At 34.5% G+C, this 27,376-nt stretch overlaps 1 protein-coding gene across 1 annotated transcript in view; it reads right to left on the bottom strand.

Annotated features, from left to right (window-relative positions):
- Positions 1–364: 364 nt before the first annotated feature.
- Kul (Kuzbanian-like) overlaps positions 365–27,376 on the bottom strand; it is a 598,026-nt gene continuing 571,014 nt past the window's right edge. The window contains 11 exon segments of the mRNA XM_067094173.1: positions 365–6,093; positions 13,233–13,367; positions 13,494–13,608; positions 14,121–14,284; positions 15,062–15,193; positions 16,065–16,344; positions 17,237–17,412; positions 17,744–17,823; positions 17,826–17,842; positions 19,191–19,377; positions 25,855–26,000. Coding sequence (XP_066950274.1) covers positions 4,582–6,093; positions 13,233–13,367; positions 13,494–13,608; positions 14,121–14,284; positions 15,062–15,193; positions 16,065–16,344; positions 17,237–17,412; positions 17,744–17,823; positions 17,826–17,842; positions 19,191–19,377; positions 25,855–26,000 — 2,944 coding nt within the window. The 3' untranslated portion in view covers positions 365–4,581.

Consider the following 27,376-nt stretch of genomic DNA (forward strand, 5'->3'; position numbering starts at 1 on the left):
CGGAATACCTTGCACAGTCATACAAGGGCCTAGATGGAGAACAAGTTTCATGAGTGTACAAGCGCAAACATTCTGAGTAGCACCAAAATGAGTAAATATATATATATACAGTATATATATATATATATATATATATATATATATATATATATATATATATATAAATGTATATATATATATATATATATATATATATATATATATATATATATATATATAAAATATATATATATATATATATATATATATATATATATATATATATATATATATATATATATATATATATATATATATATATATATATATATATATATATATATGCATAATATCATAGTCGAGGCAAAATTCAATGAAAAATAAGTTTACATATGTATTTTCAGTTTTATTGTCAAAATTGTAATGTCGTACAAATAGTATTTAATGGCATGATATAGAAAATGGGATCTAATGGCAGATGAAAACCTGTGTGTCCTCTAGGGTTGGCATTTGTCATGACAAAAGGCAAGAGGACTCAGAGCATGTATAAAGTACAGGGAACTATAAAAACTGCTGAGGTAAAAACAGGTCAGAACTTAGAGTTACTGGTAGTACATCCTATTGCAAAACCTTGTAGTGTTAATTCCTGTTCATGTCATCATGGAGGAAAGTTACTCAACAACAGATTTCAAAAAATCACCATTAAATCATATCTTTTGATGTTTAAAAATAGGAATACAGTTTCAATGCTTTCACATTTAAATACTGTCAAGAACTGCAAGTGTCCATAAGAATGTCTCTTATGAAATAGACTTCAAAGTGATCAGTGATTGGTGTGATCCAACTCCAGGCAGGAACCAATAAGACATAAAACTTTTTTTTTTATTAAGCCATTGTTTGTATATACACATTTAACAAGACGCAGCTCTTGGCCTCTTGATAAGAGATAACACTCTTATCACTTCTTCTCAGTTTCATCTAAGCTGCATTTAACGTACTGGTACATTACTGATCCTGAGTTCTCTCGTAGGAAATAAGAAATAACTGTGGAACTACATACAATCTTAGAAATTAATTACAATAGGCATACTATATATATCAGTATATATGACACAACAAGAATAAAAACTCAATGTTAAGACCCAGTAGCATTAACTGAAAACTATCATAAATAAAGCTTTCTATCGACAGTCTTCAGCGTTCTTATACAATAGGATCAAATGCTGAAAATAGAGTAAATAATTTCTAATAGTTGAAGAACGACAGAACTAGAACTGTTAATACTGTAATACTGTATTTGTCAGGATTTTCAAGGACGTTCTGGGGAGATGGCAGTTCTTGCTCCATCCCGTATCTTTCACGGGGAAGCAGAGGAGTTCCAAAGCAAATTTCTGTATCTGTTAACTTTTTAAACTTGGTATTAAATATTAACCAAAAGAATCAGAGATTTATAACACTTTTCCTTTAGTTTTCTGGTTAATCTCCTTATCAAGCAAATTTCTATTCAGACTTTTCACACATATTACCAAGAATAGTCTTACTGCCATTACTTCAATGATAAAAATAAAAATTAGATTAAACACTAATATCTTTCGATATTCCTTTCTGCAAACAGTTTTTTTCTGTTTTTGGTAATGCTATCATGTAATACGACTCGTAGTATTCGCTACATACCAAAGATAGTCGACACAATACTGTGCTCTTATTTTAACTAATAAGCAACATAACATACTTAACCAATCATGGCTGTTACTACTCCAAAAGTAACAAGGAAGCCTTGAAGAATTTTTTTTTCTCCTGGATAGGAGACAATTCAACTGAATTTCTCCACAACTTGAAATTCATAACAATAACTCAAATGATTTAGTTAATAAAATATATCCCACGTGACAAGAGAACTAAAACTATTTCTGTGTATTGTTTATGCATCACTAACAATAACACTCAGTTTTCGATTGGAAACTTTACATGAGAATAACACTACTAAAAATAAAGCTAAGAAAATTAATCGCCTTTACATATAAAACACACTGAACCATATAAGACCTGACGTAATGGGAAATGTTAGGACTGAGGTACTTAGTATTTCTATATATTATGATAAACACGTGAACATCTTATACTGCCAACAGGTCTTCCCAGATTTACCTAAAATAGTAATTATCTCAGATACATCGACATCAAAATTAGGCACTAGGTTCTTTGTAGTCAAGTGTCTGGTCTTGATATTCCTTAAGCAACTCTTGCAACCAGCTCCTTTCCCTTCATTTAAAGACAATTTTCAACTTTCTGTCAAATTTTCTGTGTCCTTTAGGAGGAAGAAGCGTTCATGAGAACTGCACTCTATTTGTAATGCCCATCACTGAATGCTTTCTCAAAGTCAAGTTTCAAGTGCACTTTTGTGTCAGTGAGCATGACGAATAACCTTCATGTTGCTCCTATGTGAATCTTTCATACTCTGATATTCATGTAGAATGTTCATTACATCAGTAAATCAGCCTGAAGGACATGCTATATCAAGTTATGATGTACGAACCAGGGAAAAAATGTATAAAAGTAGAGACAAGATTTAACACAGAACAAAATCAAAATATAATCAGAGTGTTTAAACATCCCTTTCTTTAACAATGTCTACTCACCCATACTGCAGACAGTTACTGTGATACTGAGACGAGACACGATCCAAGTTTTTAAAACAGTTGCATGATAAAATTATACATTCTAGAAGGCAAGAAAGAAGACTAATATTTCTCCATGCAACGATATTTAGTGACTTTCAGCAGGACATAGAAAAAAAATAGAATTCTGTAGCATTGGGAATTTACCAAACAATATGAAGTTTTATTTTCAAATAAGATATAAAGAGCAATATCATCTTTTCACTTTCCATGATCTGGGTCTATAATAATGCCATTATGACTAAAGAGATTCTGCAGCTCTGTAAATTGTGTTGGTCACTAAGAAAGTAGGCATTTTACACCTTTTTTCTGTTGTAAATTGTACCACTAGTTTTGTCCATTTCTAAGCCTTTTTTGGTTTATACAGAGTACTGCTTAAAATAATAACTGCAAAATTTGTAAATATTCATTGGTCCTCTGCACAAACATCCATACCCCCTTGAATAATTAACTACGCGTGACTTTGCTATCCTTGTTCTATTCTGCAGAATCAAAATATGTCAAAAACTGATCATGAGACACGAATTACAAATATTTTTTTTACAATGCTACCAGTTTTAATTACAATATAATCAACATCATAAACTTCCAAACTTAGAGACTACGTCATTCCTCAACACGAAGACGTTCTATCTAGTCGCACTCTGTATGAGACAGCACCAAGAGGCAAGAAACTGTGAAAAGCAAAGCATGGTTCCTTTTGGTACTTACGGCTTTAGTTCCTATAGTACAGGCTGGAGGGTTGTTTAATAGTAAATCAAAACAATACTCATCACTTAATATCTACTGGTACCGTACCATACAGAACGGGACTAAATACGCCAACATAAATCTTTCCAAAACAATGTAAGATTACTTGACAGAAAACATCCAACAATCTTGTTTCCACTACTGTAAACATTAACAAGAGACTATTCATCCTTATGAAATGTACAACAACAATAAGATACCTTCTGTGCCTTGCTCTGTGGCACTTCAAATCATGTAAATGAGAAAAACTAAGGATCATTGTACCAATTTTAAGTCACCTCTGGAATTATCTCATGACTTAAACTTTACACACTACCGTAAATGTTAACACACTGTTCCTACAACACAAGTCTTTAGTCAGAAGCATACTAGTGTTCTATTAGATAGCTTTCAAAAAGTATTAAAATATTTTGCTAGATTTACACATTAAAAAGTTAGTATGTAGTATTCTTAAGCTATAAGCTTAAAGAATTGCTACAAGAACAGAAGGAGTCCAGAATCTTATGAGATCATGTTACATGAGCAACATAAATTACAACCTACACTTTAAGGGACAAGAGAATTAAATGATCCACACATTCTGACAATTAGTAATGCACCTTCATTAGGCATCTCTGTTGGGAGACGCGTTATCCAGATTTGTACTGGAGTTTTGCCCTTTTCACAAAAAAAAGTCATTGAGCATAATAAACTCAAAGGTAGACTACAAAAGTATTATCACAAAGCATGTGTTGTTAATAATAATGAAAAAAAAAACAGTGATATAAAGGACATCATTTTCAGAAGAATATCTCACCCAAGCACAATACAAATAAATACTTAATGCATTAAAAAAGAATCATGAGGGAAATCAAATATGCATTTAAGGAAATATACGGCATCAACTTACTGTTTACAGATAATCACTTCAGTCATCAGCTGTATGTGAAATGCATTATATGGAATGAGACTACACGTGTACAGTGGACTTGTGAATTTCTGTTTCATGAACAATAAAGTAAAAAAGTTGTTGGCACAAAATGGATTCTATATCCTCAGTCATATACAACTAATGAATCACTTTATTGTAATTATACTTCCACGAAGGTCACATAGAAACTACTTAGATCAGAGTTGTAGCTGTAATAACACTGCAATAGTTCTCTTATCAGTCCTTATCACATTGTTTAAAAACTCATACCCAGTCTTTGGGTTGACCTCGAATGGAATGAGTAGATTGGTTTGAGGAATGAAGACTAACAGTGTCCACAGGCTCTGAAGGAGGCAGGATGGAGGCAACGCTGCCCGAAGGACTAGCGGTAATTAGAGAAAGCTTTTCTCGAAGTCTTTCAGGAACAGATGAGTAAGAATTAGGCTTCGAAGATGGAGGTGACATAGATCGCCTTTTCTCCATTTCTATAGTGTGACGAGTCTTATCGGAATGACTAAACCTGTACTCTTTTGGAGGGCTGGGCACCCGCTGAGTTTTCTCTGGGCTGCTGAATCTCCTTCTTTTGTCTGGGCTGAGACCTTCATCTAGCACAGAACGTTTTCTCTTATCAGGACTAACACAAGTTCTGTTATAAGCCTCCATACTGATCGATCTCCGATATTTACTAGGCCCAAAGTCAAAGTCCAAACCTTCTGGACTAACTGACTTTGTAACTCTGAGGGAACTATGGGTACGAGCTCCTCGAGGGGAACTGATGAAAGCTTCATTAACAAACCCTCTTAATGGACTAGCTCTATTGCTGTCACCAGTCAGCAAACCACGTGTTGATCCATTTCTAGCCAAGCTAATCTGTGGGCTGTTGGTTGGTCCACCTAAAACAGCACTGACTGAGCTGATAGATCCGTTCAGAGAACCAACAAGTGAACCATTTACTACAGGTTTTGCTGTCTTCTCTTCATCTGCAAGGAACTTGTTAATTAACCAGTTTCCTTCACTCATTTTTCTGTGCTTATCTGGGCTTCTGGCTCTATGTCTCTGCATCTTATCAGGGCTAGCAGACCGACGAACCTTATCAGGACTCACAGAGCGATTCCTGGACTTCTTTCGATCGTCCTCAAGGCTAGCTCTTTTGTTAGGACTACGGGATCTTCTGTGCTTATCAGGACTCTCTGCAGAACGTCCTTCAGCTCTTCTTTTTTTATCAGGACTGCGGCTCCTGTGGTGACCTTTCGAGCTTTTGACTTTAGATTTTTTGTCATTACCACTCTTTGATTTTCTCTTATCAGCACTCTTACTTTTATGTTTATCTGGACTCAGTGATTTTGGTCTGAATGTCTTAAAGCTGAAAATAGAGACTCTGCTGGAGAGTCTATCTTTAACACGAGTACCACTTGGAACAGCTGCCCCATCTGCAATACCCGGGCCACTCTTTTCAGATTCGGTTGGCGACGTAACAGTCCCATCAGGGCGACGGCTCGACTTCTTAGTCGGACGACTGAGCTGACTCTTAGCTGCTCTCTTAGCTTTAGTCGCAGCTCTGCGAACCTCGTTAACCTTTCTCTTGAAAGGTAAGTTGGTTCTCACAACTGTTGGGTGAACAACGTGGTTGGCAGTAGCATCTGACGTTCCGTTAGCTGTAGCTCCAGCAGCAGGAACAGTGTATTGAGCAGTACTATCGTTCTTATGCCTGATTGTTTTGTTGGTGTTCACTTTCTTCTTCCTTGGATTCTTCCCGAACACTTTGATGATCGCCACCTGGCAAAAGGTACAGTTGTGTGAGTAACATTATAACCAAAGTAGCAAAATGGTACTCTTTACGTTACAAACTTTCAACATCTTTCATCACCAGAACATTACATGTACAAATGTTTCATACAGAATATGACCAAGCAACAAAATTTTGAGTAAATTAGTACCATATGTATTACTTTTGTACTTTACAGAAAACACCACAGGATTAAAATAAGTTACGATAATAACAGAAACTAATGCTAATGGTAAGGATATGCAGAATTCCTGTAATTAGAAGCTTCAGGAACTGAGAAAAATTAAATGCATATAGAAGCCACAAAAATTTCAGTTTTATATACAGTACTATAATAAGTTTCTAGAAACTACAGTAATGCTACATCTACTATTTCAATGAATATCATTCCGATTCTCACCAACCTACATTATTTCCCGTCTGAGAAATACTGCAAACACCCTTTAAACCATTACATGCAACACCGTTGTGTTAGTCTACATTTTGATAACAATAATACTGTTTATATGGAAAAGAAGCCGAATATTTTTAATTTTTTTTTGCAAAACTTATAAATATTCTCAGTTTTCATTATAAATACTAAAATTTATCTTTAGAAGCTACGATAAGCAAAATCAATTACGTGAAGTCTTCAATTTCATTGAAGCATGGAATTAGCCGCCATGTCAAGGAACCACGATAAGTCTGATGTAAGTTTTTTCTCCAGAGATGAAATGCAATCGAGAAATGAAAACTCACAGGATTCAGTAAGTATATCGCCAGACATAAACATGATAATACCAAAGGCACTGCTGTAAATGAGAAAAATCTGTCCTTATAATTCATTAATACAGAATTCTGATAATTTTCAATGCAAGACTGATAATGAGAGAAAATACTTTCAGCTACACTGAGTAAATAAGGAGTAAATAAGAGTAAATAAGGTTCTTAATCCTACAGCTACCAATGCAAATTACATAATGGAAAGAACTACATAAAAATGAACAATGGCTATCTAAAAATTACCTCCAATCTACAACAGTATCAAAGATAAACTCTAAATATAGTACAAAACTATAATGATATATATTAAATTATATATATATATATATATATATATATATATATATATATATATATATATATATATATATATATATATATATATATATATTATATATATATATATATATATATATATATATATATATATATATATATATATATATATATATATATATATATATATATATATATATATATATATTATATATTATATATATACACACACAATTACAGCAAATAGTCTAATCACTTCTTCTACAGACAAACCTTCTTCATTCTTTGACTGACATTCATCATCTTTTCTTAAATTTCGTTCGATAACAGTTTCCATCGTGCAGTCGCTTTCGTCATCGGAATTTGATTTTCTCTTCTAGAACATGCAACAAGAGGACAGCAAAGGCATTCAGTGAGCACATAGAACAATATGGAAAAAAGGAATAGATAATTCTCTTAGTATTTTGAATTTATTCAAGAAGCACAAAGAAACCCATGAGAACTTTGCAATCATGCTAAAAATAAAAAATAGACATTACTGAAGCCTCAAATAGTGATGCACTGATGTATGTGGAAATTCTAATAATGTAAAAATGTCTTGGAGACAGAGAGAATTTTAAAATCTTATTCGCACCACGAAAACACTTCACAAATCTACAAAATCGCCAGAATGGAAGTCCGGGATGCATTCACTAATGAAGTGGCGTCTCTTTTTCTATGGAACAGTTATCTGATATTTTTACTCTGGAACCGAGTCATCCGGGCATTCTTTATTAAATTTATTCTCAGATGCCACAGAAACACGCTTAATCAGCGTTTATAAAAGTAGAAACCCTTAAAGAATTAAAAATATATGAGGTTTAAAGTATTAAAACGTTCTTTTTTTAATCTGACATAATTTCTGCCCTTTGTAGACTACAAACTCTGATATAAATTTACAAAACTTTTATAAGTCTAATAAAATTAATATTTTTTTGGGGGGAGATTTCCACATACATTTAGAGTTTCTTCCTTATTCTAACATTATCTATGCCAGAAAAAGATCTTCAGCAGCACAAGAACTGAATGGTTAAACAGCATCAAGACATATAAGTAATAAAATAAATTTTATGACATAAGAAACAGAACCTTGTAATAGCCACAGCATAACATTACAGTAGTTACATGCACATTATCAGAAATGTCCCTTACTTCGTTTGTACTATGTCAAATAACTTTTGGAAGTAGAGCCAACAAAACAGGGTCAATGATGAGAAAGGGAAATCAGAAATTGCAAAACTCTTGCCAGGCAACTACATCTTAGTCACTACTGTCTAACTAAACATTATCGGCACAGTCATCCTGCACATACTCAGTGAAATCTATTAAGGTTCAGGGTTCAGATATTACAAGGTGCAGCGGTGACATCATTGATAATAATAATAATAATAATAATAATAATAATAATAATAATAATAATAATAATAATAATAATAATAATAATAATAATAATAATAATAATAATAATAATTAATAATAATAATAATGAAAGCTCTTATAATAATATTTTTTCTTCTACCTGTTTCCACTGAGCGCGTACACTCATATTTTTACCACTGTATCTCGAGAAAAAATTGACGGATTTTGATGAATTCTGATGTAAATATTTATTCGATAATATTTTTGACGTGATTTTTATGACCAAATAAGAATAATACTTTAATCTTCATCGACACCCAACCAAAAGCTGACAATCAAGAGGGACTCGGCCAATAAATGTCTTCCCAAGTTTCACTCAAATCAGTTCATATGCCTTTGCGCGTTACTGCTAACGGGCATACTAACAACAAATCGATCTACACACATGCTCTGTAGAGGTAATGACTGGCATACAAAATACTACATCCTCAACGAACTCAAACAACAACTCCTTGGTTATCACTATTTAACAAAACATTTTTTTGTCATGAATTCATTCCAAATGACTAAAAAGCTCTAGCTCCCAATTTAAAGGCTACAAGGATATTTGTACCAAGATTACCAATATACCAAGAAAGAGATGGTAGGATCCCCATAAATACTGACTGTAAATCGAATATGCATCACTACCTCTACTCGAGTCTTGTATTCACACAGTTTTAGAGATGTATTTTAAAGTTATCTCTTCTCCCACTTTTCTTGTATTATCATGCCACTAGCTTCAAGCAACTAAAATACCATCCAGCAAGTCAGTTTAATTTGACAGTATAAATATCACGTGGGAAAATAGTCAGTTAATCCAGATGATATATTTCCAAGGTGTATGACACTTCATTTTATTTTATCTAAGCTACCACAGCAAATGGTTATCTTTACGTAATTATGTATCACAGAAAGTTAAAAGGATAAGGCTAGCCAAAGTGAAAAATTATCGTCTAAGTAATTACCTCAGAAAGTTAACATGTTAATGATATCCTAAGTTAATATGTTAAATTTTGATTAATTAATGCGGGTAAAAATGTGCTTCGTACCCAAATGTTTAAATTTAATTTTTCAAAATAACAGTCTAGGCTGAAAATATTAGGATACGGGATGCCTGATTCGTATACCTTTCATTTCAGGATTATCAAATAATTATTAAATACATCCCAGTCCATGGAAGACAGCAAACCAATGAGAAATATCTACGAATCTCAAAACTCACTACACTTCAAACAGAAGTGTTATTTGCCTTACGTGAAAAGCAAAAGAGCAGTTTTTATATATTTTATACATTTCCACATGAAATTAAGCATGGATAAGATGGGGGTATAATAAAAGTGAATTATAAATTGATCACCACTAATGATGTCTAACAGCAAAGACGTGGTCAAACTCTTTGTAAACATGGCCACAGTTGAATATTGATTGACACCCCCTTCTAGGATATTTGTTGACGTTTAGCAAGATCAAATCACTCGCTAACTACTTTACCACCGTAATGCCCATAACGTTCCCAAAAAGCAACTGTATTATCAATCTAAATATCACACTTCTACTATACTATATATGCTTGTTTGAACAGAATGAGAAGCGAAACGGAAAGGTAAAAGCCACGAAATAATCGACTTCAAACCCTAAAGAACTGTCAGTCTTTCAAGGGACCTATGTATGAAGAAGAAATGTCAAGCCATCTCGTTTTTAGTTTATACTGTAACTGTTTTTTGGAAATGGTCTTCATAGTTCCCCAATCATTTTATAATCTCACTCAGTTCATTTTAACTTTACTGTTTTCTCTTTTCTGTTTTCCTGGAATTTTAAACTGCTAAGAGTTCTCTTCTACAACAACAGATTTCATTAAACCTGATGTATAATAACGTTAAATGACATTAGATGAAGTCCCTCATCAACCGGAAAGGCCATCCTTTCAAAAGTTTTAAATCAGTTATAATTTAGAAGTCACCAATACAGCCCTAACTTACAGCAACTCTTGATCAGAGAAACGCTTCATTCATTTGGTGTTACTGATTTTCTTGCCTCAATGTTAAACGCCTAAAGCTGGTAATTCCGTGACTTTGCGAGTTCAAGGAAAGGTACACTATAAAGTTTATTGTTCATGCTTGTTTCACTTTGCTTAATTATAGGCTCTCTATATATCTGTTTTACATATAACCATCTTCTGTTCATCGAATTTATTTATAGGTTTATTGGGAAAGAAATATTACCATATCGGAAGCGAGAAATGTAGACACTCATTCAGCAAACTTTTCCTAAAGTATTACTGAAGATGATTACTTAAAAAAAGGATAATAAAAAATATAAAACTAAAAGAAACTTAAGGACAGCTTTTAAAAGTTTTTGTAAGGAATGCAGTGCCTTTCTCAATGAACTGACTTCTAGTAATACTGGAATAGTGGTTTGTGATTTACCTTCCAATCCTAGACACACATTCTGTTTTGTCTCATTTCATTTCCTTACCTTTCTTTATACTTTCACTTACATAACCATCTCACCAAATTTGACAAACAAATTTTTTAATCAACAATTCTTATTATCTCATCCTAGATGCTTATATGATTTACCACTTGTTTACCAACACGTAAGAATTGTGATGTTATTTTGTTATGCATTTTAAAGTTGTACTGTTAAAAAATTATCATCCTACATGAATAATGCAGTTAAAAGATTATTTAAGTGATGACAATGCTAGTAATTTTTAGTAAGTATAATTATTATTTCATTCTGTAAGACACTCATATTTCAATCTGACACTGCTTCTTTTTGTTTCAGCCATCTGTTAAGGGCACACAACTACCAGTGTGAATAACACACGGCTGACTAGGACAGAACTAGAATTTATATTTGTATAACCCTTACCCTTGCTCAGACTTTTGTACAATTTTCATTGCTTCTCAGTCTTAATACCTGCTTTGAATAGGCGTATACGCCACTGAATGTAATTTGACCTCTGATGAGAGTAATAAAAATTCCTTCATCGAGGATTTACCTACATTTTATACTTTATTTATTACTTTTTGTTCAGCACATTTTTACGTACTGTGGGAACTTGAAGTTTGGTAATGATGTGTACACTCACATTATTATATTTTCTTGAGGAACAATTGGTACTAAGAAATTTAAAGGGTCCAATGGTAAAAATCCTTTCTTTCTATCATAACATTAATTTCTATGCAAACTATATTTTCTGAATGTATGAGCCATAGTTTCGGACCAACATTACTAGGTTTAGAGTTTTTATGAAGTTCGGTATACCGTTTCGCTGAAATTATAGTACAAAAGGGGATAGATTATAAATATATGTTTATGGCCCCGAGGAAAAACATAATCTTTCTAAGATCCTACATCACTATGTATAAAATAATATTTCTTAGTTTTGACCTGAAGTTTGTATGGTCTGTGGAAAGATCATAAACAACTAAGTGCTATTTTCAGTACTTAAAAAAAGAATAAATTAATCTGTCAAGAACACTGTATCAAGCAGTGATATAATATTATAAATTATGAATCCTATGCTCATATATTATTGATCATAAAAAATCGAGACATTTAATAGAAGTACAGTAAAAGAAAATGATACATCTATAAAGAGCTGAAGAGAAAATACCACGAAGAACTAAATTAAAGTATTTCTAAAGGAGTGCCATAAACCTTTAATAAGGAGTGCCTTAAACTCCCTTATGGTGATAAAGTGCCCCAATGAGTGATGCTTCATACAGATTTAACTGATGTGAGGTAGCAAATTTTAGCAGTATCAGAGGTGAAATTGTTTTAAAACATCAAGCAGAAGCTGTGCATTCTGCCACAGCTAATATATGGTGAAGGCAGACATTGCTGGGTGGGTTGGCATAAAAGTTGTGTTTAGGGTTGGATGGAACCCTACCCATGAGTGGTGTCACCACGTGGCTCTCAGCCTCTGACAAGATCTGCTGTTCCTGGTAGTGGAAGGAGTAGGAAGAGGTGTAAGAGGGCTCTAAGTCCACCTTGTAAGTTGGATCCATGGTGCAAATACCAATCAAGGGCATCTGCAAAGGTGGACAGGTGGAAACCTAAGTCAGGACAAGTGACTGTAGGGTTGGAGGCTTTTCAGGATGTTGATCAACAGAGACAGCTAGAAGCATAAAGACAGAACTATTGATAAAAACAAGACAAGTGTTAGCTAAGTATTAGCAGTTCATGGAAAACAAGTTAGGTTCAGGGTTAAGGAATAGCATTCACAAACAGGGATTCCAACACCTTACTCAATTATACAAGATATTGTATTAAATATATTACTGACAAAGGGTTAAAATGATTTTAAAAGATATTTAAATATAAAATCGTTAGCCAGACAGTCTTTTACCAGGAGAAATTTGGTAATGAATAGCTTTCAGCACATGCTCACATGCTTCGTAAAGAAATTAAAACCACTACCGAAAAATCTAACCAGCGAATGATGGAGAAAAAAAAATTGAATCATAAGCTCCCACAAATGATTTGAATGAGTTTGGAGACATGCTAGTCCTATGCACAACATGCAAATTTAGAAGACCCACACTTCTTATAAACCAGCTATTCAACCTTCTCCATTACTTACCAACAGAAGTGCTTTGACACTTCAGAACACTTTCTCCCAGCAAGAACTTTCTCTACTCACCAATAGCACCATGACAGCAAAGATGACGAAGAGGACGGCATACCAGTGTTCAACAATCCACCGTTGGAGATTGGCTAAGGATTCATCACTCAATAAAAGACCGCGCAAAGTCGCTAATGGGCCGGATGGATCCACCTGCAGGAAAGTTAGTTTGTCAAATTTTCCATATTATTGTGAATTTCTTGTAATGATAGCGCATTAATTAAACACATTTATTTGTACAGCTCTTAAAAGTCGTCCCTTAAAGGCAGTTCTACGTACCTCTCTACACTTCTTAAATACATCACAGTATCCCTTGTAGTCATTGCAAGGCGTGCCAGCTTTTGCATACATGTCTGGGATATCGTAGGGAGCATCATTCCATTCAAAAGATGATCTGAAGGGGATAAGTTCATTACTGAGTATTGTACCAAAACTCAAATCTACATCGCGTAGGATTTTTCATATACCCCATCAAAAATTTTCAAATGTAATTCATAAACCAATCTTAATACAGCCTTCAAACAGCACATCAAATACCAGACAGTATATCAATAACAAAAGTAACACCTCAAATTAACAGATTTATGTATTTCTCAGCTACACTATTGTATTACGATTATCTTTTACTCTGCTATCATTTTAGATGTGATACATTTTTAGACAAATATCTTAAACTGAATAATAAACACAGAGTTAGTTTGGGACAGGAAATGCGTGGAATAACTGTTAGCTGTAAGATATCTAGTAAGTATTCAAGTACGAGCTATAACACAGGGTTTCTGTCACTTAACAGACTTTGTTAATTATCGGAAAGCCAGACCCACAATGCGTCTGATAAAAGCCGAGGTGCTACTCTACTACTAAAGTATAAACCTGACCAACAACCGAAGAAAAATGCACACTCACTTGCATGGTTGATTTTCTCCTGGGTGTTTACAGCATAATTCACAGGACTTGGTAATAGCGTCACCTCGCTTACGATTGCACTGGCATGACTCCAGGCCATATGCCAGACAAATAGATCCCGAACATTCACCTTTGTAGCATACAAACTCTTCATTACAAATAGTCTGAAAAAGATAATTAACGAATGAGCCCCAAATGAGTGTCTCAAACCTGATGCAATGAAAGTCTTACTGTATTTCAAAAATACACTTGTAGTAACACAAATGAGGCAGTCACAACGGAACGCTTAAACTGAGTAAACATTACTAATGTATGTAATAAATATTTGGCACAAACAGGTAACTGAACAATACGTCGATAAGAAATAAGTACATGGCAGAAGAGCTCGTTTTAAGAATTATCTCAGCTTTTGTATAAACTGACCATCTAATCAAATAAATGTGCTGCGGACATAGTACAAAAGGATAATTCATTACTTCGTCAAACTAGTAACTGATCTCTTCTTTCTGTATTTCCTGTCATCCACTGTAATTCTTTCAAATGAATACCAAGTTCTTTGGAAGCATGAATTTCAAGTCAATATCCCCTGTAGGCTTGTAACACATGAATATGGGTTATCTTCTGAATAATAATAATAATAATAATAATAATAATAATAATAATAATAATAATAATAATAATAATAATAATAATAATAATAACTATTCAATTATGTTAAGGAAACAATTTTTCCGGAACTTCATCTACAACCACATAATTGCATCCTTGAAATTAATTGACTGAATTTCTAAAGCAGCCAAACCTGCGCAAAAGAAAGGTGAAATTATGTGGGCATGCCAGGGTGATATCTAGAATGAAAGATCTCCTAATAAGTGAAAACGTTTGGCCATTCAGGTGGTGTTTAACACAAAGACGTCATCAGCACCCCGCATTCTACCTACCTTGTTTGGTTTATTTGTTGAGGGAGGGCACTGAGGATACCTTCCATTGCAGTAAGAAGCATCTCGACAACCATTGTCATCTCGACACTTGTCCCGTTCTTTCAAGTGGCAGTCATTGGTACAGCAAGGCCCCTGTCACGAAAAAGAAATATAATACCATATTGTGAGATACAGAACGCCAATCAAAAGCGAATTTTCCTTCACTGACTCGATATACTGCAACAAATAAGACTTGACTTGGTGGTAAAATTTGGTGAGTTATTGAGAGGGAAATGTTTCTGAACTGGTTAACCGAAATTACAGCAATATCAATAGACGGTGGAACTGTAAGTAATGGGTGTTCAACGTTAAAGAAGAACACTAACAGCTTGTAAGACATGATATTCAATATTAGTTACAGCACGTAATGTAACTTTACCCAAATTACATGGGGCAACAAGAAATAACTCATTAGTGCTGCAGATTTTTCCCAAACACCAATAATAAACTTAATAATTTAAGAACAATTCATAAAGAGACCTCTCCATTATATAAACATCTCAATTAACCACCTCAAGTCCTCAAGTGCAATTCATTTACAGATCTCCATTATACAGACCTCTCCATTAAATAATGTAAATGAACACCATTTCCGCTTTTTTTATATACATTACTTCAAGATCGACAGACAGCGCACTTGGAATGGAATATAAAATTTAGGCCAAAGGCCAAAAGCTGGGACCTATGAGGTCATTCAGCACTGAAAGGGAAATTGAGAGTAAAGAGGTTTGAAAGGAGTAGCAAGTAGAAAACCTCGCAGTTGCACTATGAAGCAATTGTTAGGAAGGGGTGGAAAGTAAGATGGAAGAAAGAGAATATGAACGGAGGAACAGTAAAAGGAACCAAAGGGGTTGCAGCTCGGGACCGAAAGGACACTGCAAAGAACCTTAACTAACGAGTACAGTAAACCAGGTGAGGTGCACTAACGGCACTGGCCCCATACGGGGAGAACGCACTTCCTTACCTGTGAAGGTGAACAAGTTTTGTTGGGTCTCAGAGTGCAAGGAGTCTGGCCTTTCTTCGGGTTTGTTTTCATGGGGTAGCAGCAGGTCTCCTCACAGTCCTCTTCCCATCCACAGTCACAGTCTTCGCCCTTCTCCACCACCCCGTTTCCACAGATGGCTGCTTGAGGCTGTGTGAAGCACCCCTTCGTGTCTCTGGCCTTCGAATTCAGCACACTGTTGATCTGCCTCAGCGAGCAGGGCGAGAATTTGTTGTTGTTTTGCTTATCCCCTGATGTCGCTCTGTTACAATAAAACAGAACAATGAAGTTTCGTTACGAGCATGGATTACAGAAATGATGAAATTCTCTCTGCCAAACCAAATTTATACTTTAGGAACTGTCTACATAGAAACATACATGACAAATTATCGTACGTACAAGAATAAGAGTGATTGTTTCAATACTTAATACCAACAGGGGCATCATAAATAGAATAATGGATGTATTTACGATGTGTTTTGCCGGCATATTATGTTTGATACATATATGTATACATATACACACACATATATATATATATATATATATATATATATATATATATATATATATATATATATATATATATATATATATATATATATATATATATATATATATATATATATATATATATATATATATATATACACATATATATATGAACATATAAACACACACACACATATATATATATATATATATACAATATATATATATATATATATATATATATACATACATACATACATAAATATATATATATATATATATATATATATATATATATATATATATATATATATATATATATATATATATATATATATATATATATATATATACATATATATATACAGTATAGTGGGTTACATACTTACATGTAATTTATGAAAACATATCCTGATGAAAAAACAAAAATATGAACGAGTACGAAAAGGCATCTAGTGCTTGCAAGCATACAAACAAAACACGTTTTGCAAAAACAGTCGACATTAGCAACTTGAAAAACCACAATTTCTGATCATGTTTACGTAGTAGTTCACAATCTTCCTTTAATAATTGAACATGATAACACAAATATAGAATATCCATGACGCTGACAAGAAATTCATTATTCTCCCTGAATACAGAGTGAGAAGTACTGTACATACCTTGCATACATAATATAGTTTCCGTCAGGCCCACCAGGTGTGCACCGAGTGTCCGACTCGGGATCGTGAGGGCTACCGAAATTGTGGCCGATCTCATGAGCCAAAGTCACGTGACTCACAGCTGGAGGCACATGCTTCCCGTAGTTAAGAAGTGTAACGATACCCGTGTTTAGACTCTGAAAATAAAAGAGAAAATATTTTACTCCATTCTGAATTTGACCGTAAAAAAAAAACAGTATTCGTGGTCAGGTGGTTAACGTGACCCCGTTCTGATATGCCGTATGCGGGTTTGAATCCTGCTATGGACGTCAAGACTTTCTTCGGGTTCTTCACTGAGGTTTTATGCTTTTGTGGCGACAAGCGTATCCAAAAAGTGGGAAGAAAACGAGAAGTTAAGGGGGGGGATTGTTGTTATTATAATTGCACACTTATTTGGTGCCAAAAGAGACCAGCAGATCTAAATATACAAATGACATATCTTCATCATAATTGTTATAGTCTTCTTACCTTCAAACTACCTCGATAGTGCCCGTTCTTCTCACAGACACCACCAGCGTTCTTAAGATCACCTGTCCATGCTAACCCCAGGTACCTCCTTCGAAGTCCCTGAAAGAATAATGACAGAGCATTAATCTCAACTTAAAATGAACATTTATAAACATATATCACTATGCGCAATGCTCAGCATGCAATATGCAGCATTTTTTCACATATGTTTATTAATCTAAGAGAATTTTAACTGCAGCAACCAAGAATGTCTTCTGCGGTTCTTGATCAAGTTAATTTCTTTACATCCCGATGAAATTCTTTTGTCAGTTTTCGTCAATACCAGTCCTTTTCTCTAATTACAGAAACAATAACAACTACCCTCAAGTTTCCCTTCAATTCACTTAAATGAAAATGAATTTTCAAAGTTCTTTGTTCATGAACTTATTTATCTATATTCTTCCAAAAATAATAATCAGATTTAATACCTAGATCTTTACATATTGTCACTGATATCTAATAAAGTTCATCATTACTTTGTTTCCTTTTCATAATATTCAAAACTTGTGTTTCATCTAAAATCCATTTGTCACACAGAGTAATTCACGAGTTCATACATCTGATTCAGTTGAAGGATGAAACACAAGCTTTGAATATTATGAAAAGGAAACAAAGTAATGATGAACTTATTAGATAACAGTGACAATATATAAAGATCTAGTTATTATATCTGCGTTAATCCCATCAAATACTGATTACCATCTTCACTGACCTATTTTTTTTTTTTTTTTTACAATTAATTGCATATTTTCAACCCTCCATCTCAACGAGATGTAAATGCTCTTCAGTCAACCATAGTGCATCTGAAAGTCTGTTGGTTTATATGGTCATTACTCTAACTGTAGTAGAAACACCTCAACCTAACAGACACTTTGATGGTCTGGATTTTCGAGTAGTCACAAAGTCTGTTATATTACAAAGACCCTCTATTATGGCCTACACTTTAGTATTTTTAGATATCTTAGAGCTAACAGTACTTAAACGTAGTTCATAACCTAAACTTACCTACACTTTATGCAAATATTCAATTCAGGAGATTTATCTAAAAATGTGTCAGATCTAAAGCAAAACATCTATAATAATAGAGTCCAAGTGGATCTGATCTTGTTTGTCCTCCCCCTGGTGACAGTAGAGGAAACATGACACAATCACCCACCCCATGCAAACCGGTGGAGTAGATAGGGGGACGGGAGGGTAGGGGAGACAGCCACCCTCCTCCTGCAAATTTGTTTGTCCGCCCTGGGTGGGGGCTGGGTTGGTAGGGGATCGGGTTCAAGCTCGTATTCATAATAACGTAGCTGTTAAGCACAGGAGTCCGTTACGTTGAGGTACGTTGTGTTGAGGTTTTGCTACTACCGTTTCTTTGTTTTCAATCTTGTTAATATACATGTGAGGAACTCACACTTACCTGTAGGTGAACATGTAAGCCAGACAGAAGGCGTCGTAATCCTCTTCAGAAAAGAGCTCCAGGAACTTTTCGACACCGTAGTTTCCAGGGAAGCGATAGGTAGGGTCGTTTAGGGCGTTCGGTGTGTGAATTTTGATTCTTTTGATCATGAACCCAATTTTGTCAGCAGCTTTGTCAGAGTCGAAATCTATTGGAAAAAGGGCTTTGTAAGTCAAAATAGTAATGAACAAGTATTCTTGAGTCTTTACCAATTGAAAATTGACCTCAACTGAAAAGGCTTTGATTTGCTGTTAAATATATAAAACGTCTTGTAAATAAAGAAATTTTTATCTTCATCGTATTCAAATCTCTTTGAGTAACAAAGAATGTGATGTAACAACTTGAAATGTAATTTCGGCTAAGACATTTTGCCATTACAAGGAACCAACAAATCTTACAGATATAAATTGTATAAATCAACAAAAATATGTACCAAACTAGCCACCGTTTTTTTTTTTTTTTCACTATGGTCAATATTTGGGAAGCGGAAACCAAAAACAACACATTCGGCCAAACGTTTACTTTTATTTCTACATTTCATTTCCCTTAGTTTTTCCTTACCACCCAATATAATGCCTTCCTCTGTTAGCAATTGTTTTCTTTTACATTTTACCTTAGGAAAATGGAATCATTAACAAAAACGTAGCTTGAAATTAAGGGCCAGAGGGGCGTGACTCCCTGAGATGGAGGGGACGGTTGACTTTCTTTTTTGATAAGGTTTGGAGAATAATGAGGACATAAAGAAGCTGTTGTTTAACAAGTATCTCAGCTGATATAGGGTACTGCATAGAATTCTCATGCATTCTATATAATAACTGGCAGCATTTGGGAAAGTATTAAATCATAAATTATTCTTATATTAGGCTGTTCTGAACAATGGATGCACTGAATTAGACAAATTTCACAATTAAATGTATAATTTAAAAGTACTATTTGATTAAAATCTTGAACTTGATTTAAAATCACAAACCGAAAATACAAGAGCTTCCTCAAGCTCGTCCACTGGGGTTTCAGGGAATTTTAAAATAGTCAGCTCTTGCTCCCAACCATCCCTGGTTACAGACCTGACTCCACGAAGGAAATGAAGATAATGAAATGTGTTCATACATTGAGAGCGCAAATTAATAATCTTTACTTTCTGAATGGGGAATAGCATTAATTATAGAAAGTTGAACATTATATAAAACAGCGAGGCACACTGACCAGGTGGGTTACTTTCACCGTAGCAGAAGCGAAGTCTCAGTTCAATACCACAAACCTTTCATTAATTAGAAATTTCCAAGTAAAGCCTCGGCAGAAAAATAAAACCTATCACATTACGAGGCCTCACTTCCAGTTCTTCACTTATTTTCATCCACTCCCTCGTTTGTTTCCGCGAATTCTTCAGTCTCTCGGGTTTTGCCCCCTCATTACTTACTGGAAAAGTCTTTGATGCGAGGAAAAAACTAACCATTGATAGGGAGTACTCTTTAGGTCTATCACCTTCGCCTTTCTTTCTCATCTTTTCGTTGAGTGCTTCTTACTAGTTCCCAATACTCCTCCATTTCATTGTTTTACCTTCAACTTCTATCAACTTTTTACGAGAAAATCAACTTGTGGGAAAAATAAGCCAACATTCACAATCAGATGATGAGGAATGGAAGTGGGTGAAAACTCACTAGAGGTTGCCACTTAGCTTAAAACTACGAAAGAGATCTGTTCACTCATGGAACTTACTGATTAAAAAAGAATCAGATTCACTTTTTATTTGAGCCTTCAAGAAATTCACTTGGCTCACAAATCCCGCTGAATGTTAAACACAGACCCTTGAACTTCCAGATTTTGGATTCCCTCTTAGAAGCCAAGGGAAGCATAATTTTTTGAACGGGAATAGATATGAAGGCGGTATCGTCCCAGTATATTGCAGAGCTAGAATTAGGATGATTTCGTCATCCTTGTTTCTCTTTTATACTTTCCCATGCATGCACGCAAGCATGCACTTATCAGCAACGCAATGGACCACCTAACCACAATTGCACTTATCAGTAACGCAACGGACCACCTAACCACAATTACCCTATTTTTTTTATATTCAACACTGGGACATTTGCCTAATCATAGGGTGGCTTCAGAAAATATAAAACCTAACAGTCAATGCCACATTCATATTGTAACTGCTGAATCACGAATGAACCCAAAGGAAATTATATTTCATAAATTCTCCTAGCCTAACCAAGATTCGAACTTCTGCTTTTTTTGGGGTGTTGGAAGTAGTGAGGGGGTGACCATAACCACTGAGCCACCTTGAGAGGTATAAGATGCTTTTCGACTCTGCTGTACATATTACTGTATTCACTTTTCAGCAGAAGCGTAACCGGTTTTTATGGGAGTAGGCTTATCCTTCTCTCCTCAACTTGGAAGGCAGGCGGGGATGTTACCGGTAACACACGCACATACAAACATACACACATACATACATACATACATACATATATATATATATATATATATATATATATATATATATATATATATATATATATATATATATATATATATATATATAATCTTAGCTTCAGATCTTTTGAATTTTCATGTTATATTTCTACACAAGATAAGAAGCCACCTGAAATCCTTCTCGCCTTAAGGACGAATCAGTTTACATACTTTGCTGTGATCAATGAGCATACGAATAATGACTCAAATATACTCTTCTGTGGGGTGGGGGTTTGGGGGGGGGGTTAGGGTGGGGTTGGGAAGGAGCAAGGGAACCTCGACGGTGGGCGTAAGACGCAATTAGGAAGTTTCGGAAAATTCTTCAATAATAAAGGAAAGTATCGACTTGGTTTAATGAAGCAAAAATTACACTAATGATTCTCAATTTACATATACTCGATGCTGAGGATTTCGGGGGCTGTTGCTGGGCCTCTTTTTTGGAATAATCAGGTTATATAACTAGTGTGTTTTGAGAATTACGGCTTAGTTCGATTTTTGAGTACTCAGGTTATGTAATCGGTGCGTTTCGAGAATCACGGCTTAGTTCGAATTAGAAATAACTAATGCGAGATGTTTAATCTGTCCACAAGTTAAGGATAAAAAATACGAAAACGTCACATTTATTTTTCTAAATTCATATGGTTTGTATTTGAATAATTTGGGACAAATCACACGAATACTAAGATCTTTTGTAAGAATTGGTGATCTAAGGGTCTGAAATCTATTATTTGGAACTTATCATTACGAAACGGACCGCCTAAAAACGTCAGTATAAAGGAAGCTCAATAAATGATCGCATTTTAGTTGTTATAAAATTATGAACTAGGTAACTGAACGATCATAATAAATATATTGTTTGGAATCAACGACATCCTCACCCTTTATCAAGTGATTTACACTTCTCACCTCGTAAAAACCACAACTGGATCTTTTTAGTTTCTCCGGACTCGACTTACAGAGAATTGGGACATTTGCAAACTAAAGCTCTCCGCTAAAATTCTGAAAACATAGCCTTGAGTATATGTTAATTTATTAACCAAGATATCACATTCAAGACGAAAAATGAACGTTTGCCTTACGTTATGACAAAATAAATATATAAATAAAAATGAAATGTATTTGCTAATACATTTTCAAAAAGCTGTGATTAGACAAATAATTAGATGGATGGATACAGGGCAGTGGTTCTTAACCTTTCTCTTGCCACGCCCCCTCTAACACGTGGTCCTTCCCTCCACGCCCCCCTCACTTACATCTATGAGTAAAATTCCCTCTCAGATTTAAAGGAAAATAAAAAAAAGGAAAATAACAAAAGGAAAATAAAAAAAAGGAAAAAGAGAAGGGGTGTTTTTATTCTTTTAGGAATGAAGTAGTGAGATACTTGGCACTGTTTCTTAGCAACTCTTGTTAAGAGAATAACGAACATAATTAGGGAATTTTTTTATTTTTCCTAAGGGCTCGCGCCCCCCTTGGAAATTGCTGACGGGGGGCGCGCCCCCAGGTTAAGAACCACTGATACAGGGTATTTCAGACATAACCCTGCAGACGATTTTATTGACATTTTAACATTTGGAGGTCACAAGAATCAATATGAAAATGAATATGTAAGGGAACGTAATCCCTCCAATTATGAATATAATAAAGACTGGCCTTCAGCTTGATTATTACTAACCAGTCTCCTTACATCTAGAATCTTCACGTCACAACTGCATTTATTATGATATTTTCTTACTTTTACTCACTCGGTATGACCTTCTTTTGAAGTTCTTTGGTTAATCTTAGCTTCCAAAATGAACCTCCAGTTCTAAATTTCTTAATATATTGGATAAGTTGTCCCCTAAAAGCCTTGAAATCCAAAATGAAATAAGTGAAAAATACATCTCACTTACATGGTGGGATTCAAGCCAACGTTCAAATTCATACGTTTTCTAAATTACGCGCTCTTTTGGCAGACTTGTCCTTTCTCTTCTCAGGATTCAAGTTCATTTATAGAAACGAGAAAGCCCATACTTCCTGTGCTTAATACTGTAATTTACCCTTTGTGTTTTTTTATGCTAAAAAGTATTAATAATTAATTCAACTTCACTAATCAGCTATTTTCTTCTCTCTAGTTTCCCTGTTTATTCTCATGCAGGAGTTTATTCCGAGGAAGTTTGATTTTCAGGTTAGTAGCTTTGGACCTGGTATACATGCATGTCTGATCATTTTGAATAATAATAATAATAATAATAATAATAATAATAATAATAATAATAATAATAATAATAATAATAATAATAATAATAATAATAATATTCATGTATCAAAATCTTGTATGTGGCCAAATCCGACGCAATGTATAGACCTACTGGCAATTTTCTCCTATTTTCTCTGAAAGCATGCCAAGAACTTCTTTTTGTAATTTGTTGCTTGGTCTGATTAAACTTTAAAATGAAGAGAGACTATAATTTTCAATACCTGCTTTTATTCGGAGAGGATACTAAGCCTTCTGACTTCGTTACGTTGTGGCATAAATACAGTTTAGGTTGGCCAAATTTGTGGGAACGCTGTTGACCAAAGCAGGTTTCTTTTCACAGAATCCCAGAATCCTTTTGGCTGAGAAGGAACAATGTGATGTTCGAGTGTTTCAGAGAACGCTGCTATGTTGCAATTTCAATAGTGACAACAGCAGTTTTGCGGTAGGAATGTGTTGTTTATATAAAACACATTTCTTCAATCAGAAAGTTTTCTTACTACGCCAATCTGCTCTTGTCATTGTTGAAATTGCAACATTTCAGCGTTCTGTGAAACACACGAACATCACATTGTTTCTTCTCAGCCAAATGGATTCTGGGAAGAGAAGCCTGCCTCGGTCAACAGTGTTCCCACAAATTTGGCCTACCTAAACTGTATTTGGGACATAGCAGGACCTTTTTTGTCAGTATTATTCGTGCCTACCTAAAGTACATGACTAGGTCTAATTAAAAGGCTTGATAGCCAGATGTCCTGATGCCTGTCTTCTGTCAAAACTTTTTTTTAATTTTTATTTAATGAATATTAATTAGTTAAAGTCGACTTTATTCATTGTTTCATAATAATGCAGCGGAAAAGACTCCAGCGAGAAATACTGTAGCTATATTTAAATTTTCTCCTATTCAGTCTCTATTCTACTTCCTTCACCCTTTGACAAAGGTGTATGCGCGAGGTATAACTTCATTAGAACCCTAATAATGACGTGGAAATAAATTACTCCTCATTAAATATGACTCTCTTGAAAGAAGGATTCGAATATCTCCTTTTTCCCCTCCTTTTCCTCCCTCACCTTTCCTTCCTGTGCAAAAAGAAAACTAATTAAGACGTGACAGACGTTGAACCCGATGAACAAAAGTGCGCCTATGCACACAATGAAAAGGACTTCCTTCTAACAGGGCGGTCATTGTTAGAGAACAAAACCGTTTCAGAAAGGAAATTAGGATGAACCTGATGAAGTCAAAGCGCAGCAGCAGCATATGAGAGAGAGAGAGAGAGAGAGAGAGAGAGAGAGAGAGAGAGAGAGAGAGAGAGAGAGAGAGAGAGAGAGAGAGAGTTTGCAGTTACATGCCATCAAAATGTGACACACACACACACACACAGAGAGAGAGAGAGAGAGAGAGAGAGAGAGAGAGAGAGAGAGAGAGAGAGAGAGAGAGAGAGAGTTTGCAGTTACAAGCCATCAAAATGTGTATGAGAGACAGAGAGAGAGAGAGAGAGAGAGAGAGAGAGAGAGAGAGAGAGAGAGAGAGAGAGAGAGAGAGAGAGAGAGAGAGAGAGAGAGTTTGCAGTTACATGCCATCAAAATGTGTGTGAGAGAGAGAGAGAGAGAGAGAGAGAGAGAGAGAGAGAGAGAGAGAGAGAGAGAGAGAGAGAGAGAGTTCCACTTTTTCCTCTTTTATAGCGCATTTAGGGTTTTGCAGCTACATGTCATTAAAATGTGACAGAGAGAGAGAGAGAGAGAGAGAGAGAGAGAGAGAGAGAGAGAGAGAGAGAGAGAGAGAGAGCGTTATTATTTTTAGTGGTTTATTGCTACACGCCACCACAACGTGAGAGAGAGAGAGAGAGAGAGAGAGAGAGAGAGAGAGAGAGAGAGAGAGAGAGAGAGAGAGAGAGAGAGCAGAGTACACCATAACTTCACCTGTAACTCTGTAGATGTTGTTGACCCTCTGAACGTGGCGAGTAATTGTATCGATGCATTTCTCCTCCGATCCGATTTTCTCAAAGAAGAGATGGTCGGCCTGGAGGTACAACATGCAAGTCGTCTTTTGGGGATCGACGGTCGATCTGCAGAGGAAAAGTGACATGTGAAATAATAAAATTTAGGAAGGTGGATTTTTCTAAATGAATTCGTAACTCTTAAAAGAATAGTGCATAGCGTTTTCAGCCTGAGCTAAGAGGAATATCATTAATATCATCCTAATCTCAAGAATAATAATAATAATAATAATAATAATAATAATAATAATAATAATAATAATAATAATAATTAAATTCAGGAAGGTGGACTCTTCTAAATTAATTCTAAGCCTAAAAAGAATACTGCGCTTATAGCCTGAACTAAGAGGCATATTATCATCAGCGTCCACAGCTTAATAATAATAATAATAATAATAATAATAATAATAATAATAATAATAATAATAATAATAATATAAGAAGGAAGTGGGCCCCTTACTTAAACAAGTCCTGTTAAACAGGATGGCTGCATCTATTTTGAGTCTTCTCAATTTCCCTCATATTTTTTTTTCTTCCAGGTTATTATTATTGGACAATAATATGCCAATGCTCATATTCTGGGAAAGAGAATACATTAGCAGCGTATTTCCAGCAGTCTCGACTCCCTATACAAGAGAAGGTAGTGAAACACGGGGGATAAACCCGTAGAGTTTAACATCCGGTAATCGGCAGATATTTTCAGGAGTTGTACTCGCTAATATAATAATGCTAAGAAATTCACATTGTTGTGATAAACTGTTATGTAATAAAAGTTCTCAATGATATAAATAAGCTGTTTCTGTCAAAGAATAAAAACTGCTGTATGTGTCTCTATCAAAGTAAGAACAGCGGTCAATTATTGTCTCTAATGTTAACTTAGAAGAGAATAAAATAATATGGAAAGCTCAAAAGACTCAATAAAATATTAACTCGAATGTGCAGCTATCTTAATCAACAGAACATAATAATAATAATAATAATAATAATAATAATAATAATAATAATAATAATAATAATAATAATAATAATAATATTAATAATAATGAAATAATAATAATAATAATAATAATAATAATAATAATAATCAGGGTGGAGGTCTCTGAAGGCAGTAACATTGATAATAATAATAATAATAATAATAATAATAATAATAATAATAATAATAATAATAATAATAATAATAATAATAATAATAATAATAATATACCGAATTTTAATGGGAAGTCTGAGTCGGGAACTGGAAGAGATCAAAGCAAATGAAAACACGCAAGAAGAGTAACGAATTTTCTCCCCTAACTTCTACTGATCGACTTAATGAGGTTCAATTTCTAAGCTACACAGAAATTTAAGTCTGATGCCTATAACTACACATTAATATTCATTAATTAAAGAAACTTTCTTGTTTTCATAATAAGCCATATTGAATTACCTTGACAAAACTTTGG

Source organism: Macrobrachium rosenbergii, chromosome 4 (genome assembly GCF_040412425.1).
Source record: "Macrobrachium rosenbergii isolate ZJJX-2024 chromosome 4, ASM4041242v1, whole genome shotgun sequence".
NCBI classification, from domain to species: domain Eukaryota; kingdom Metazoa; phylum Arthropoda; class Malacostraca; order Decapoda; family Palaemonidae; genus Macrobrachium; species Macrobrachium rosenbergii.